Source organism: Chroicocephalus ridibundus, chromosome 5, assembly GCF_963924245.1.
Source record: "Chroicocephalus ridibundus chromosome 5, bChrRid1.1, whole genome shotgun sequence".
NCBI classification, from domain to species: domain Eukaryota; kingdom Metazoa; phylum Chordata; class Aves; order Charadriiformes; family Laridae; genus Chroicocephalus; species Chroicocephalus ridibundus.
The window spans coordinates 40,713,522-40,729,058 of NC_086288.1; the positions used below are offsets into that span (position 1 = coordinate 40,713,522).

The 15,537-nt window shown below is 36.2% G+C and overlaps 1 protein-coding gene across 1 annotated transcript in view; it reads right to left on the minus strand.

Moving 5' to 3' along the window:
* Positions 1–15,537, minus strand: part of SPOCK3 (SPARC (osteonectin), cwcv and kazal like domains proteoglycan 3) — a 215,789-nt gene that overhangs the window by 79,235 nt on the left and 121,017 nt on the right. Inside the window, exon 5 of the mRNA XM_063336428.1 lies at positions 2,661–2,787. Coding sequence (XP_063192498.1) covers positions 2,661–2,787 — 127 coding nt within the window. The remainder of the gene's footprint in view (positions 1–2,660; positions 2,788–15,537) is intronic.

Genomic DNA, 15,537 nt, shown 5'->3' on the forward strand with positions numbered 1-15,537 from the left:
TTATATCATCTTTTTTTTAAAAAAAAAAGCAAAAAACATGTATGAAATATCTATAGTTATGTGATTTAATACAAACATTTGCATGGGCTTGGCCTGAAAAGGGAGGGCATACTCACAAGGTAGCGTCCACCCAATAACTGCCAGCTGCCTGGCTGTATTCTACCATGCTATTACTATTTACTGACTTATTTATTTTCAGAAAATGTATTATACAATTTGCCACAGTCATTGATAAATGCATTCTAAATACAAGAAAATTGCTATATAAACTCCTACTGGAGCTTGATGACACAATGGAACTAAACTTTGCCTGGAGTAAAGGAACACAAATATTCGTCTTTGTGTCAATTTTCAGAACAACTGCTTCTGAAATAACCTTGCAAGGACCTCTATTTTGATGCAACTGCGCCATGGAATATGAAAGCATAACATCATTGAAAAGAAATAAAAATAAATATTTATAGGCTAATACAGATCATCTGTGCACATTAACTTATTTTTTTAGCATTTTTAGCATTACTTCTGCATTAAATGCATGTAAGAGACATAGAAGTTGGATAATACATACTATTGCACTTACTGCAGCTCTGGTAATGCACTGGTATGGAAGCAGAGTATATCTATTTAATCCACTTATTTCTCATCATTCTGAGAAACACAGCCTCATCTTTAACACATGAACTGCTGTAAAGATATCTGCATCTCATCATTATTTATAGACTTCTGAAAGGCCATAATGTCACTTCTGCCTATAGGACTATTTAGAATACAGCATTCCTATGTGATAAAATAGGAAATAAGCAATAAGGTTAAAACTGGCTGTGATGTTTATACTACATATCATGAAGAACGTAGGGAGAAACTGTAATAGATAAAGTAAATCAATATATACCTATATCAAATTATCTACCTTGTCTACTTAAATTACAAAATCGTAGAGACTACTGTCTGTTTTATATCTACGTGCAGGTTGGGCTTGAGGCTTAAAGACTGACTGAAACTTCACATGGCATAGCAAAAGAAATGCTAAATGGCAGTACCATTTAATGTCTTGTAAGATGCAAGCACATTTCAAGCTCTTGATAAATCACAGACAGGAGATTACTGTGAATAAAAATAAAGAGTATTTTCAAATACCTAAATTAAAACTTTAAGTCATATCATCACTGGAAAGGAATTATTTTTCTGCTCAGCCAAAGAGTTCAATTCATGTGTAGGGCCTCAGATATCTTAGTGTAAGAGTTAGAAATTTTTTAATTTTTTTTTTTTTTAAAAGAAGAATTAAGATTCTTGACCAGTTCCCTATGACTAAATATTCAGTTTGTAAGAAAAGCATTTTCTAATGTAAGAGTTAGGATAAAAGCACAAGAATTGTCAAGGTTGAGAAAGCACCAATTATATTCTGATATTTTTATTTTATCAAGAGGAAAATATCCTTGGAGAGGATACTAAGTGTTCAATCCAACAGCCAGTCACTCCTGGAAATTCTAATCCTTTTTTGTAAAATTCAGACATAGTGTATGATTACAGTAAAAAAAAAAAAAAGAAAATTCAATACCGCACATACTTTAAAATCGTTAAATACTGGGAAATATCCTAAAAATATTTTGCTTAAAATGCGATATGGAAATTTTTTTCTTTATAAGTAACAAACACAGAGCTTCTGCATTTCTGCCAATCTAATCTAGAACAATCAGCATTATTATTATTATTACTACCATATTTCTCTTGGAATACTGGATACCATCAACTATTACAAACATTTTGTTAGTGGAAGGACATGGAGTCATAATGACAGAATACAGTAGCTCCTCTTGCACTACTGAATTGCATGCCATTTATGATGAAAATGGGTTCATCAAGAGCACACATTTCTTTCTCCTAGAGAGGATTCAGTTGTTAATATTGGCTGAAAATTCTTCTAACAAAAGTTTTAAGAGAGGATGCTAAACAAATTGATTCATTTTCAGCATTATGAAGTCCCTCCATCTCCCAAGTTCCACCTGAGCACTGTACTAATGCAGCCCCATGGTTTCTGGACTTCAGCATTACCACCATAAAAGCTTTTCTCCAAAAAAGACAGAATAAACTGGCAGTAGCATTTTTATGTTACTATTCTGTCTCCAAATAAGTATGACAGAAAAGACAGGAGGGTTTAGGAATACAGAAGGAAGATTTGACTATCGCCTTAAAATACATAAAATGCTGTTGCAAGAAGGAAAGATATGGAACAATTATTCATGTTATGACACTTTTTTATCTGGGTACATTAAATTTATGCCTAGGTATTTCAAACGTGAAGCTTCCCCTCAACAGTCAACTGGAATATCTGACTTAACATGTTTATCATACCCTACATGAGGAAAAACGTTTTTTCCTTACTCAAAACTCTGTGTTAGTGTCTGTGGTAGACAGACTTAACCTGGAGCTCTGTTACATTGTGGAGCACTACTGTTTCATGCTGCTTAGGATTTGCTACCATTTTGCTTTCTTTTTGGTCTTACAATATACTAGAATTGCTGTAGATTGCAGTCTGTAATATATATTTTAGTCAAAACAAATAAATGTTGGTTTGTGTTACAATACAGTATTTTATTTTCCAATAGCTGGAATTGACTGGAACAATGAAAGAATAACTTAGTTCTTTATTTAATTCTTACCTGAGAAGAATATGTGTGACCATCTGATCCACAAACAGGACTGGTATAAACTACTGGACACTGCTTGCAGTTTGATGAAATGGGACCACCCCTCCACTGTTTATGGCCTAAACCAGCCTCTTTCATACTGTAAGTAAACAAAAAGTATGTAATTCTGATAAGCAGTAGTAAAAATAGAACATATTCAGGGTATTTTAATGAGCCTTTACAAACAGTAAACCATACATAATTTCAGCCATAAAGTTTTCTTCTAAGTAAAGAGCTGCCACGGTAGCTGTCTTCGGTAGTAGATACTCGGTCACCTTTGTACATTACTCATTGTAGTGATACTCGATACCTGCAAATTACTTCGCTTTCTAAGACACCTTAGTAGAAAAGATGATTAAGATGATGCTTTGGTGACTTTTACACTTATTGATCAGTGAAAGATGTCTGACTTGTGTGGCATTTACTTTTTTTTTTTGTTATTAAATACTATGAATGGAGCTGTTATATTAATACTGGTGTTTTAGGAGGTAACATTTAAGTATTAGAAAATTGTATCATAAATACATCCATAGAAACAAGTAGGTAGTCCTTCAGAGTACTCTTTGCCCCACTTTAACCATTGCCTTTCACACCTTACATTGCAGAAAATTCAGACTCTAGCACCCAATGTAAAGTTCAAAGGGGAAAAAAAAAAAAAGGGTAACCCACTGGAGCACAGAATTGATCTGTATAAGCGTATATGTGTATGCTTATACAAACAGATAGATACAGCTAGATGGATCATTTTAACCCAGAAAAAAGCTACGCCTGGTCAGACTAAAAGTCTAAAATTAGTTACTGATGCTTCCGCAGAATACTCTCCTAGCTTTCAGTAATTTGTGGCATATGGCCATCCCCAGACAAACATATTTTCTCTTTGTAGCTTTGAATTAATTTTTATTCATGATTTTTCCCAATTGCTTTTTGCAACTATGAAAGCATTTAGCAGCCATTGTATCCTGAAACAGCTGTTTTATCAGAATTGCCCAATTCATAGACTAACCTACAATATGTTTATGTATTAAATGGCTTCCATATAAATAAGAAAATAGAAGAATAAAGCATTATTTTTATATTGTGTTTTCTGCTTGGAATCTTATTGACGAATCTAAAAATGATTATGCTTAGAATACAGCAATGACATATCCGGACACACTCAAGTAGAAAATAAAAAAAACTCAAATCAAATCTTTAATGGAGCAAAACTCTTTCAGCTTGGCTCACCTACAGAAAATCAAGAACTATTTTGCTAATTAGTCATGAATCATTGTTTGAGAAATACTTTCCTGGAGTAATAAAAAGAAATGAAATTAGAGAAAATAAACTCCTCACCCTCCGATTTTATGATGTACAGAGTAAAAGGCTAAAAGTACACACATAACAGTAAACTGGTGATCAAAACTAAAACCCAGTTTCTCACCTATGCTAATAGTTTTATGCTGTTCATAATTTTAGTTATAAGTGTGGTCTTTAAGAAGAAAAAAAATCTTGTAAGTTATAGAAGTTTAAGTTCAGATTATGCTGTGTGGCAAAATTTTGAACTGCACAAGATTTTTACAGTGTAAACAGGAATCTGAAGTGTTGTACACAGAAATTATCAGTTACTACTGAAAAAAAACAGTAATAGCTTCAATTACATGTAACACAATGAGTGGTGAAACACCCATACAGGAAGTTTTTGTGTCCATCAGGAAGTATAAAAACAAGGAAACAATTCAAACATAGCACTCTAATTGGTAATAAATAGCAATCCTTTCTGCTGAGTTGCATGATTTGTAGACTAAGTACAAACAGTTTCATTGCTACTATGGTAAAGAAAAGCAAAGTTGATTTTCTTGTATCTTTGCTTATGTAGAAACTGTATCTTTGCTTACATAGAATCATAGTTTGGGTTGGAAGGGACCTTTGCAGGAGTGTTGGACTAGATGACCTCCAATCAGCAGGGACATCTTCAACTAGATCAGGTTGCTCAGAGCCTTGTCCAACCTAACCTTGAAGGCTTCCAGTGGTGGGGCATCTACCACTTCTCTAGGCAACCTGTTCCAGTGTTTCACCACCCTCGTGGTAAAAAATTTCTTCCTTATCCAATCTAAATCTACCCTCTTCCAGTTTAAAACCATTACCCCTTGTCCTGTCGCAACACGCCCTGATGAAATATTTGTCCCCACCTTTCTTATAAGCCCCCTTTAGGTACTGAAAGGCCACAATAAGGTCTCCCCACAGCCTTCTCTTCTCCAGGCTGAACAACCCCAGCTCTCTCAGCCTGTCCTCATAGGAGAGGTGCTCCAGCCCTCTGATCACTTTCGTGGCCCTCTTCTGGACCTGCTCCAACAGGTCCATGTCTTTCCTGTGCTGAGGGCTCAAGCAGTACTCCAGGTGGGGTCTCACGAGAGCAGTGTAGAGGGGGAGAATCACCTCCCTCGACCTGCTGGCAGCCCAGGACACGGTTGGCTTTCTGGGCTCTGAACACACATTACTTGCTCATGTACAGCTTTTCATCCATCAGTACCCCCAAGTCCTTCTCCGCATGGCTGCTCTCAACCCCTTTGTCCCCCAGCTTGTATTGCTACCAGGGTTGCCCCAACCCAGGTGCAGGATCCTGCACTTGCCCTTTTTCATGAGGTTTGCATGGGCCCACTTCTTGAGCTTGTCCAGGTCCCTCTGGATGGCATCTCGTCCCTCAGGTGTGTCAACCACACCACTCAGCTTGGTGTCATCTGCAAGCTTGCTGTGGGTGCACTCAATCCCACTGTCTGTCATTAATGAAGATATTGAACAGTATTGTTCCCAATATGGACCCCTGAGGGACATCGAGCCGTTGACCCCTACCCTCTGGGTGTGACCATCTAACCAATTCCTCCAAATGTCTTTGAGTACCTCAGCCTTCTCCTTGTCCATTGTTACAGTTTGTCAGTCTTGCTTATCAGAGGGGGTACACTTTCTTTGACCTTCCTTTTCTGGCTGACATACCTGTAGAAGCCCTTCTTATTATTCTTTGCATCCCTTGCCAAGTTCAGCTCCAGCTGCACCTTGGCCTTCCTGACCTCACCCCTACACAACCAGGCAGCATCCCTATACCCTTCCCAGGATACCTGTCCCTGCTTCCACTGCCTGTGCATTTCCTTCTTTCCCTTTAGTTTGACCAGTATGTCTCAACTCAGCCACACCGGTCTCTTGCCTTCCTTTCCTGATTACTTACAGCTGGTGATCAAGAGCTCTTGCACTTGTCCTTAAAAGATCTGCCAGGTCTTTTCTGCTCCCTTGTCCCTGAGGGCAGTTTTCCAGCGGGTACTATTGACTAACTCCTTGAAAGGATGGAAGTTTCTTTTTCTAAAATTCAGGGTCCTGACTTTACTCTTCACCTGACCCATGTCCCTCAGGACTGTAAACTCCATCAGTGCATGATCACTGCATATAATAATATATAGTAATAATGTGACTATTGCTGCTCCTCTCACTTGACAGATTTTTCCAATCATCCACATGAGCTCCAGTGTAATTAGATTATTTAGATGGCTGCGTCTTTCTCTTACTTCTAGTTACTTTTATAGCTCACGATTTTCCGGAAGTGCCCCAGTAGCTTGAGGTTACTGACAGGACCAGAATCTCAACTACCAACCTGATGCAATTTCTGTTTATCTGAGATACAGTGACTTTAAAATGCTGCATAAATCAATTGCAAAATTTCCAGACATCAACAGGGAGAACCTCATTGATATCAGCAAAAATCAGAAACTGGAAGCAGGATTTCTGAGACACACAGGGACTGTTGGTGTAGATGCTTAAAACATGTCAAAGAAAGGACTAGTGGTGACTACAGGGTTTTAGCATATCTGCACCCTTGTACATGCCCTCAATAAAGTTTAAAGACAAGAAAAGATAGAGGGGGGGGGCGAAAAATAAAGCCCTTTTAGATGGAGGAAAACAGAGAAGTAAAATCACTTAAAGGACGGAAAAGAGAATGATGTGTCTCAGTAAGGACCACAAGGGCAGTGGACACTAGAACAAGATCATGACACAGAAATCAGAGGTCTCTGACAACCAGGGGAGAGGTATGAGGAAAATGGAAAATATTTTATGTAGTCAGATAGATTACCTTCTCTCAACTAACCTCTGCTCTGTTAGGCTTTTAAATGCAGGCCGTCCTAGGGCCCTCATTGAGGGTGAAGAGAGTCAAGTTTCCTGTTACACAGAGAACTCACCCGAGACCTTCAGCAGATCACTCTTCTCAAAATCTGGGTTTCTATATAACTGATAATAATTTTCTACAGAACAGAAATATCTGTATTTTCCAAACTTGGAATGGAACTTATAATGATAAACAAATTATAAATAATGATATTTTCAAAGTATCAATCCAGAGATACCTGGTCATGGAAATGCTTTGGATGGACATCTGTTCAGAAGCTTTAGCACCATGATGCAGAAACTAGATTCTGTATTATCAGAGCTGCCGAACAGCAATTTTTTGATTGTCAGGCACTGAGATGACAGGCAAATATGAAAAGTCAATTAAAACATTTTTAATACTAGTTACAGTAGATAAGTGCATTTCATAAAATATATTAGTAATGCCTTTTAGTTATGTACACAAACATTTCCTTTCACCATTAGTTAATTGCATCAGATTTGTTCCTATTGACTACTTCTTTGTTACCAGGTGGTGTGTTTTTGGTTTTTTACCTTTTTTTTTTTTTTTTTTTTTTTACAGCTAAGCAATGAGCGTACATACAAACTATCGAAATAAAAATAACTGAGAAACTACTATGATGATATAAAACATCTTGAATTTGGTTTGTGTCCACAACATCATGAAGATACAGAAAGACTGATTAACTACAATATAAATAATTTATTATCATTTAATATATACAGATAAAACAACATGTTTTTACATTTTAAAATATTAGGCAGGAAAACAATTAGTAAACAAATTGCTCACTTCACTATAAGAAATCACTTTTTTTCTCTTCTTTCTATTTTTTTTGATTCGATACGCAAGAAGAAAACCCAGATCACTGCAACCTGCAGTTACTAAAATTCTGCCATTTTTGTAATTCCACTGCAATCACTGTAAATGTTGTTGCACTTGTTAGTATTTTGCCACAATAAATATATGATGCCATGTAAAAGTCAACCTCTTCCACTGACAAATTTTATACTTCTAAATGACCTGAGAAGGGCTTTGGGATCTGTCTAGTAATAAAATAACCATTACTGAATACACCACCTCTGCCTTATCTGACATTGTTGACACCTAAAGGGTAAAATTAAATATACGGGTTTAATTTACCAGCAACGCTTGTGATTGCATTAATTTGCATACACCAAATTGTGCATATGCTTTTAGACTGCATATACAACTGCATGCCTAGAAACATAATTAGCCAATCTGCCCAATTACTGTAGCCTATGTACCTGTTTGCATACATAAACTTAACCTTCCTGTATACACAGTGATCGTGCCTGCAAATACTTTGAGAATGCTTAATGTAACCCATTGAAAATTTAGCTGCAAGCAACTCTTTGGCAACATGACTTATTTAATAAGATCTATAAAATGCATGAGTGCCCAATTCACTTGAAAAAATTATATTTTATAGTTAAGATTTGAGAATCTTCAAACTCAGGTCTTCGGATACAGACTGACAGAAACAAATCTGACTTACTAAAAACCTAATCTTTCAAAGAACTCTTGTAATTCCTCTCCAATAACTACATTTGCATTTTTAAGAGATTATAGAATCATTCCAATTTAGAGGCTGCCTGATTATGTTTTGCCATGGCCTTTGGGGGACACAATCAGGCTGTGTCAGATTAATATAATCAGAAAAAAACCACTTGTATCGCAAAATCTAATTTGCTTTCATTAGAATTGACTGGATTTCCTTCAAAGTTCCTTTTTCATGTGGAAGCATCCTGGAAGAAAACTATAGCAGTCAAGGTATTATTGAGATGTTTCTTTCAAATGTCAGGTGAAAGCAAGACATTATTGCCAGTCTCTGTGAGTGTGTGTCTACATTATTTTGACTTACTGCATTGTTTTGCACTATTCCTAACAAATCTGTCTTAAGAAACTAATAATAACTGAATAAATCAAAGACAAATAATGCAAAGGTTAATAAAGTTAATATGGGAATCAAAATACAATACATTTTAGCAACTGTAAATTAATAGTGTTGGCAAGATGTTTGTATTTATTGATGGACCATCATAATATTTCGCAGGTGCACGTGAGATTATATAAATTAAGCTATTATTTTTCCCCAGCATCTGCACTCAAGACATTAGATTAGAAAATTATGTATGATCCATCATTTTTGTCACGATCACTAAGCATACCTAGTCAGTACTATGTCAGAATTTAGAATAATATTTCTGTGCATGTAAAAAGCAAATTATATTTACTCATTTGCACCTGAGAAGGAACACAAGTAGATATATTAAAGATAAACATTCTTACTAACTCCTTCCACCTACATGTATTATTAAAAAATAAGTTTATGCTTTAAGGTAGTTTCTTGCTTTCTTGTCATACAGCTCCATTATTTTCAGTACCACTTGTCCACCTTTTGCCAAGCAAAACAATCAGTATTTTATTATAAATGCCTATATAATAAACTAAAATCAAAACAAAACAGCCTTATGTATTTTTAAGAAAAACAGTTTTAAGTAATGCTGCAGAAATTTCCTGGAATATTATTTGCTTCATTTTGCGTGAAGTTAGCTAGCATAGCATTTTAATGAGACAGTAAAGCAAAGAATGCACAGCAACGCAGAAATGAGTTTTCTCATCATCTAACTTACCTGGAGTTGCTTGAGAGGTAAAAGGGACCTAATATACGAACAGCTGAATGCCATGCTCACACCAACTTTCTTTTCCATTAGGTTGGCAAATGATACAGGCATTTCAAGGAGTAATTTGTTTGAAATTACTATGTATATCACGAGGGAGGAGGTGGTGAAAAGCTGAGATGTTAAAGTGCCTATTAGAGATATCAATACTGTATGATTTTTTTTTTTTAAAAAAAGGTTATCAGCACAAAGTAGACTGAAGGTTTCTCTAGGAACTCTCAAATTGCTACACTTGTAATTTACATGGTTTGGCACTGATTAGCACATATTTTTCTAACACGCTTAAAATATAGCTTACAAAGAAGGAACAACATCAAAGAAAGCTTGAGTCAAAATCATTACATGTTACCATAGTTTTCTGATCAGAACTGCTATAAGGTCAGTAACATCTTTAGGAGACATACAGCTACAAAAAAATTATAAAGAAAATACAAATTACCTAAATGAAGAAAGAAAAAAAAAAAAAAAAGACACTCAGTGTAGGCAATCAGCAGACAATGGGCAAATAAAGGGAAAGAAAACCTGGCATAGAGATTTAGACTTCACAAAAAGAAAAACAAAAAGTAATCGGAGGTATTTTTACGAAGGCACCTAACTTCCAGCTGGTAGTCAATTATGTATATGTGGTGTAAAAAAGCTAGTCCATGGTAGGAGAACTCTATTGAAATCTGAAGGAAAAGTTGACCTCTGTAGAAAAGGTTCCAACTATTCTTTCAAAATTGTAAGAGGCAGGAGCTCTTTTAAGCTCAACATCTCAGAGTCCTCCCTCCCAGCTGTAGCTATTCCTTAAAAAGTTCTCATTAAAAACTTCTGTTTTAGTTATACATCAAAGACAGAAAAAGGATGTTCAAATATTGCCTGGACGCAACGACAGAATATAGACTTGTTAAAGGATTAAGAAGATGGTTGCGCGCTGGAAGAGATAGCAAGTAACTGCATCAGAATTCTTCTCTCTTCCCTCTGCAAATATAAATTCCCTTTCTTCCCAGGTAACATTATTCCTTAACACCCTAGGAAAATTAGTAAAATCTACATTGCAAAAACGAGCACATTCTTCACACTCCTCCCGTTTTTCACTTCTTCTTCCAGCATAGACCCCAGACTACACAGACAGCACACTCTGGAATCCCAGTTCTAGACAGCATGATTTGTCCATTATTATCTAACACATTATCTAACACAGGAATTTATATTCATTGTAAAGTCAGAAATACAATAAATTTCCACTGAAGTCCAGCATTATTTATGGATATGCATACTGCATTTGTATGAAATGATCTGACATAGTTCCATGCATTTCCTATATATTTAATGGTCACATATATGTATTTCCTATATATTTAATGGTCACATATCTGAAGATGATTTTGCTTGGTAAATACTGGAGACGTGGAAAGCATTCACAGACTTTATTTTCTGTCACAGAAACCACTACACTCAAACTTTTCTAAAGACAGAGATGTGAACTGACCTTTAATATCTGTAATAACTCTATTACATTCTCTGTTTAAACTAGCAAATACGTAACGTTACGTCAATAAAAACAAGTGAGGCCCATAAGCATGAACAACATTCAAATTATGAGACTATTAAACAAAGGAGTATTTACCATTTTGAACACTTCACACTTTAAACACAACCATAACTTTTTTTGTTTGTACGAATTGGCATGAAGTATTGCTGAAGATAAGGAACAAGACTGCATCTTCACATAGAGTATCACTATTATAGATGTTATTATAATATTTCAACACCAGAAATGTTGAATTCCTTGAAATCTGCACAAGATCAAACCCATATTCTCACCTAGTGATACTTGAGACATCCTTCATCCTCATTTTTATGGCTTCAGAATACATGCTTAACTACTTACTGGATACTTGGGTCAGAGGACAGCAGAGTCCAGGGGTTTTTGTTTGTTTAAATAATAAAGTCACAGATTTAAGTCATTTTCTGTATGACTTCTGTAAGCTTTTTGATAACTTTTTGCCTTTTATTCCTGCCACCGTCACCAATCCCACTTACAAGTCCTGAGCCACAGAAGCTGTCAAAACTTCAGATTCACCCACTAAGGGTAAGAGTTGAGCATAAACCATCTTCTCACTGTCTCTAAGAAGGAAATCTGGACATGCGGGTCAATGGTGCACCAAAGCACACTCCATCACTCCATGAGTATCTGCAATTCGGACCATCAGAATAAGGAAGAACGACACATATTTCACAGAGTTAACTCACAGCTAACTTCCTAGCTTTCCTCCTAAGGACTGAGGTTTTGATATGGCATGGCTGAATAACCTTGGATCAAACTTCTGAGGGAACTACTAAATTGTGAGAAAGAGCTATTAGACATTATGTAGAGTGGAACCATGCAATTTAAGAAAGGTAAAGCTGCAGACAGAACTAAGATTGTTGAGATAAGGTCAGTCGGGGTGGGGGGAAAACAAGCCACGGGTACGAAAAGTTATAAAATCATAAAAGGAAAGAACAGAGTCAGAAGTTTAAACTGATCCTCAGTTTAAACTGAGGATCAGCCCATTTCAAGGAGAAGTGGAAGTCAACACTTATTATACCTGACTGAACTGTCTTGCCAACAAGGACTCATTGGGTATCTTGCAAGAGGTGGAAAGCACCTTCACATTTAGCCTGACAGCAAATTAGTCTTAGCTATATATTGTGTCTATTTGACGTTAACTAATTTTGTACTTTTCAGTAGCGTGTATCCTGCTTACAGAGCCTTTGTGCACTTCAAAAATTGCTTGAGCAAAGTGGTCCAGAGAGGGAAGATTATAACCGTAGGTTCAGAAGTAAAGAACACAGGCATTTGCACATGGCAGAGTGATTCACCGGAAGACTGATTTGGCTCTTCAGTACAGTTATTTCGGCCTCCAACATGAGATGTGACAAATTCTTCTATAATGTATACAAAACCCCACTGCCTCTAGGAAACAGTTAAACTATGTATTAATTGATCTCTAATTTATACATATATTTTTCAGTTCTTTTGATGTTGGCAGCTGTAATTTCTTTCAACAAAACAATAAGAAACACCAGATTTTTATTTTCTTTTAATTTTTTTTTTTTTTTTTTACAGTAAAGGATCTCATTTCTCCACAGACTATTTCCTTAGCAGGCATCCATTTGACATCATAGGAATGATACAGGACGTCCAAATCACTGTGCCATCTAGAGGCCACACTGAGAAATCCTCTTATCACCAATCACTACTTAGCAAAGATCATTCTTAATAGACATATGCAATATAACAAGACAAAAAAACCAATATATTCTGGGAGACCTGCTAATTTCCTACATCCTTCAAAACTGACATAATCAAATCCAAATCTCACATTTTATAACTTCTGCAGTACAATGGTCACTGAATTGTCATCAAGCAAAATTAAGACGCAACATTTATAATTTATGTCAGTTGTGTGTAGGTTAGGATTTAAAGATTGTAGATAAACTCCTGCTCCTGTTGAATTCAGTGAGACGAGTCCTAATGACTTCCAGTGGGTGATAGTTCTAGTCTGTTGCATTAGGCTTCACGTATCACAACTACAGTTCAGGATGCTATATTTCTAGAGCAGCAAGGGAATGACTCCTAAAGATTATAAAGGACTTTGGGGCTAATTCAGCAGTATTAGACATAGACCTTGGATCACAGAATAACACAGAACTCTGTCAAAGAACACAACTGGTGTATCTGCATTAGCAAACACAATATCACACACATAGAGTGAAACACCTGGTGCTGAGAACCTAACACCCATGCTTTCTGGGGAGAGGGGGGCGATGGGTTGGTTTTCTGTTTAGTTTTTTTTAACTTTGAACTCGCTCTAGTCTGGCACGCTGGCACACATTAGGTAGAATCCTGGAGCACATCTCAATTTTTTTTCATTGGAAATAAATCCATTTCATACACCCTGAGAGCCACTCCACTATTAAAACCAAAGCAAGGTAAATGAGATGATCAGAGTTTCACACAGTAGCACACTCCCAATTGAATCAAAACACTAATGTAGACATATGGGATTTTTTCTGCTTTGGTTTTAAGCTTCAGTTTTTTCTTCTCTTCCTCCACTTTTAAGCATATGTTTTTTGAGGAAGAAAAAAAAAATCTTTCCAAAAGAATATTACAACGTTCTTTTTATTAGCTTCATTGCACCTCAAATCAGCCAGTCCATAATACCAATAAAAGAAAGAAGAGCTCACGGAAATATGGAAGAGCACAGGAAAATTACCCCTATTCTTTCATTATTTTTTATTTTCAATGGGTACGCAAATTTATCAAGTTCATGTCTTTGTAAATTACAGCATCACTGATTTTTCTAAGGGCCAAATTGCCCTCCCCACAACACAAAAAATACCACCAGCTAATTTGTGACAGCATGTCCTACTTTCTCTTGTCCCTCACTTTTTCTCTAGGCTCAACAGAGACTGAAGAAAGGTTTGTGAATCTACAAAGGAAGAAAGAGTTCGATGGCAGACACACAGAAACCTGCTAAGACACAATGCACACATCTGACCATACTGATCAACGATTCCTGCAGATTACATACACAAACTTGTGTCTTCACTTTTTTTCCCTCCCTTTTCATGGTGAAAATTACTTCTTCACCAAGTTCCCAGGGGCAAATGCAGCCAGAAGGGCTACAGCAATATAATTCCCAAAAAAATCAATTCCCCAAAACCAAGTAAAATCAAACTGCAGAAATACAAACTGCTACAGAATCATAGGCTTTGTAATCCAGAGTCTGCAACATCCACACAGTTTGAGGTAAATTCTTTTTCTCTTTTAGATATCTTATACAACAATGCAGAAGGCAATCTCTCTAACAGTTATTTGCTTATCTTAAATTGTTAGTTCTGTGCAGAACAAAACTAAAGCCAATACAATGATCTGGGATGGCACCTAGATTAGCAATCATTATAAAAATCTGCTGGGTTTAATAGAGGTAAATTACCATAGCAAATAATGTTTCCTGAAAAACTGCATCATAAAATGATACAGCAAAGCTGAGGCCAAAAGAAAGAGTTACTAATGATGCATATGATTATATGAACAACTACTATTAGAAGTTTTCAAGGATTACTGTTTTCAGAAGCCTTACAAAAAATAAAAAGACCTTTGCACACGAAAGAATTTTTCTATAATAAAACCTTTGCGTATATTCAGTATGCAAAGCAAAATTTCACCCAAGGGCTGATTTTTTTCCCCCTCTCTAATGTAACATTGTGAAGGTTATATTTTGTAGGTATATAAAGGTAAAGAAAATAAAATCAGGTGAGGAAAGAACAGTGACGTTAAAGAAAAAGGTATTTCAATTATTTTGAAATTATACGAAAACACAGAATCATAGAATGGTTTGGGTTGGAAGGGACCTTACAGATCATCTAGTTCCAACCCCCTGCCACAGACAGGGACACCTCCCACTAGACCAGGCTGCTCAAAGCCCCATCCAGCCTGGCCTTGAACACTTCTAGAGAAGGGGCATCCAAACCTTCTCTGGGAGTGTCATTAAATGGCATATTATCATTTAAATGATACAGGTGCTTCATTTGCTAGATATTATTTTCACATATTGTAGATGGTGCAAAATTACCTTGGCAATACTAACCTCACAATTTTTAAGCTTATCAACTCACCTACTATTTTTCTAAATTCACATTGTTCAGAGGGCTTCTTCCACTTCATAAAAAACACTGATATAAACACGACTTCTTTCCTTTCAGTGAATATTTGCATTTTTACTCACCCAAACAGACAGTGAGAAACTCAGGATCTCCTAACTTACACAGTTATTTAAGCGCTATTTTAAAAACATAGCTTTATTAATCTTTGAATCTGTAAAATCTTAATATCTTCATATCCATGATATCTCTTACCAATAATCAATGGTTACATCTTTCACAAGCACCGCAGAAATTGACAGCAATGAAGTTAAGCAGGTTTGAATACCTCCAGTGACTACACGGGATGCTCGCAATTTTAACT